We start from the raw sequence: 1213 nt of genomic DNA, 5'->3' as shown, positions 1-1213 counted from the left end.
GTTGGATTCATTCGATTCCCAAAGGTAATGCTTCTTTTAATACCATACACGTGGATCATCTTGGACCGATTAACAAGAAACGATTAGTTAAGCAACATCTGTTAGTCGTAATAGACGCTTTTACGAAGTTCGTGAAACTTTATCCAACAAAAACGACATCTAGTAAAGAAGCGATTACTAATTTGAAACAATACTTTGAGCATTATTCGCGATCGAAGACGATAATCACGGATCGAGGTAGTTGCTTTACGAGTACCGAGTTTGGAGATTTTGTTATGAGTAACGGAGTACAGCATATTAGGCTCACCTCAGGCCAATGGCTAGGTCGAGAGGGTCAACCGAACTTTGACACCAATGATAGCTAAACTGACAGACGACACCGCAGAAAAGTATTGGTATAAAATTATTAGCGATGTCGAGTACGCATTAAATAACTCCGTTAATAAGGCTACAGGCGAGACACCGAGTCGATTGCTATTCGGCGTAAGGCAGCGTAAAAAGTCCACAGACGCCTTACGCGAATATTTATGTAACGAAAGCGAGGAAGAACGCGAAGAAGAGAAAATTCGTAGATATGCATCTGATAGAATATTGCGATCGCAGACTTATAATAAAGAATATGCAGATAAGAAGCACAAGGAAGCGCACGACTATGCAGTAAGCGACTTAGTTTCCATTAAGAATTTCGATACCACAGTCGGAGCAGCTCACAAGCTCAAACCAATATTTAAGGGACCATACAAAGTGGCGGAGAAACTAGGAAATGATAGATATACCATCACAGACGTAGATGGGTTTCAAAATACGCAGAGACCTTATCGAGGGGTATGGCAAGCGGCGCACATGAGACTATGGCGACAAGTGTAAATCAAGTGTAAATAATCATTAGTTTAAGTTTGCTTCTATAATAATTATTATTAGTTAAGAAAGGTTGTTTATAGGCCATTTGGTTATTTTAATTGTAATGTTATATTGGTTGACATGTATGTTATTAAGGTTGTTTATAAGCATTTGGTTATTTTAATTCTGTAATGTTATTCCGTCGAGGTCGTCGGATAAGTCAGGAAGGCCGAATGTAGAAGAGCAGAGTGAAAGATGTATGCACTACCGGCACCAACGTGACGTTGGTGTGCGCGATACAAAAAAGAAAGAAATGAAAGAGAGGATTCGAGATTTTTGTCAGTGAGCGAAAGAGTGAGTCGCGTTATGTGCC

The 1213-nt window shown here is 39.7% G+C and overlaps 1 protein-coding gene across 1 annotated transcript; it reads left to right on the top strand.

The window, feature by feature from the left end:
- Positions 1 to 317: 317 nt before the first annotated feature.
- On the top strand, positions 318 to 867 carry LOC113464282 (uncharacterized). The gene has a single exon (XM_026813217.1). It carries the CDS (start codon positions 355 to 357, stop codon positions 865 to 867), a length of 513 nt encoding a protein of 170 aa, XP_026669018.1. The 5' UTR covers positions 318 to 354.
- Positions 868 to 1213: the final 346 nt, after the last annotated feature.

The sequence above is a fragment of the Ceratina calcarata genome, unplaced genomic scaffold (genome assembly GCF_001652005.2).
Source record: "Ceratina calcarata isolate Rehan_Ccalc_2016 unplaced genomic scaffold, ASM165200v1 scaffold318.2, whole genome shotgun sequence".
NCBI classification, from domain to species: domain Eukaryota; kingdom Metazoa; phylum Arthropoda; class Insecta; order Hymenoptera; family Apidae; genus Ceratina; species Ceratina calcarata.
The sequence above is the reverse complement of the archived record's forward strand: the minus strand, read 5'-3'. Positions and strand labels throughout refer to the sequence as shown.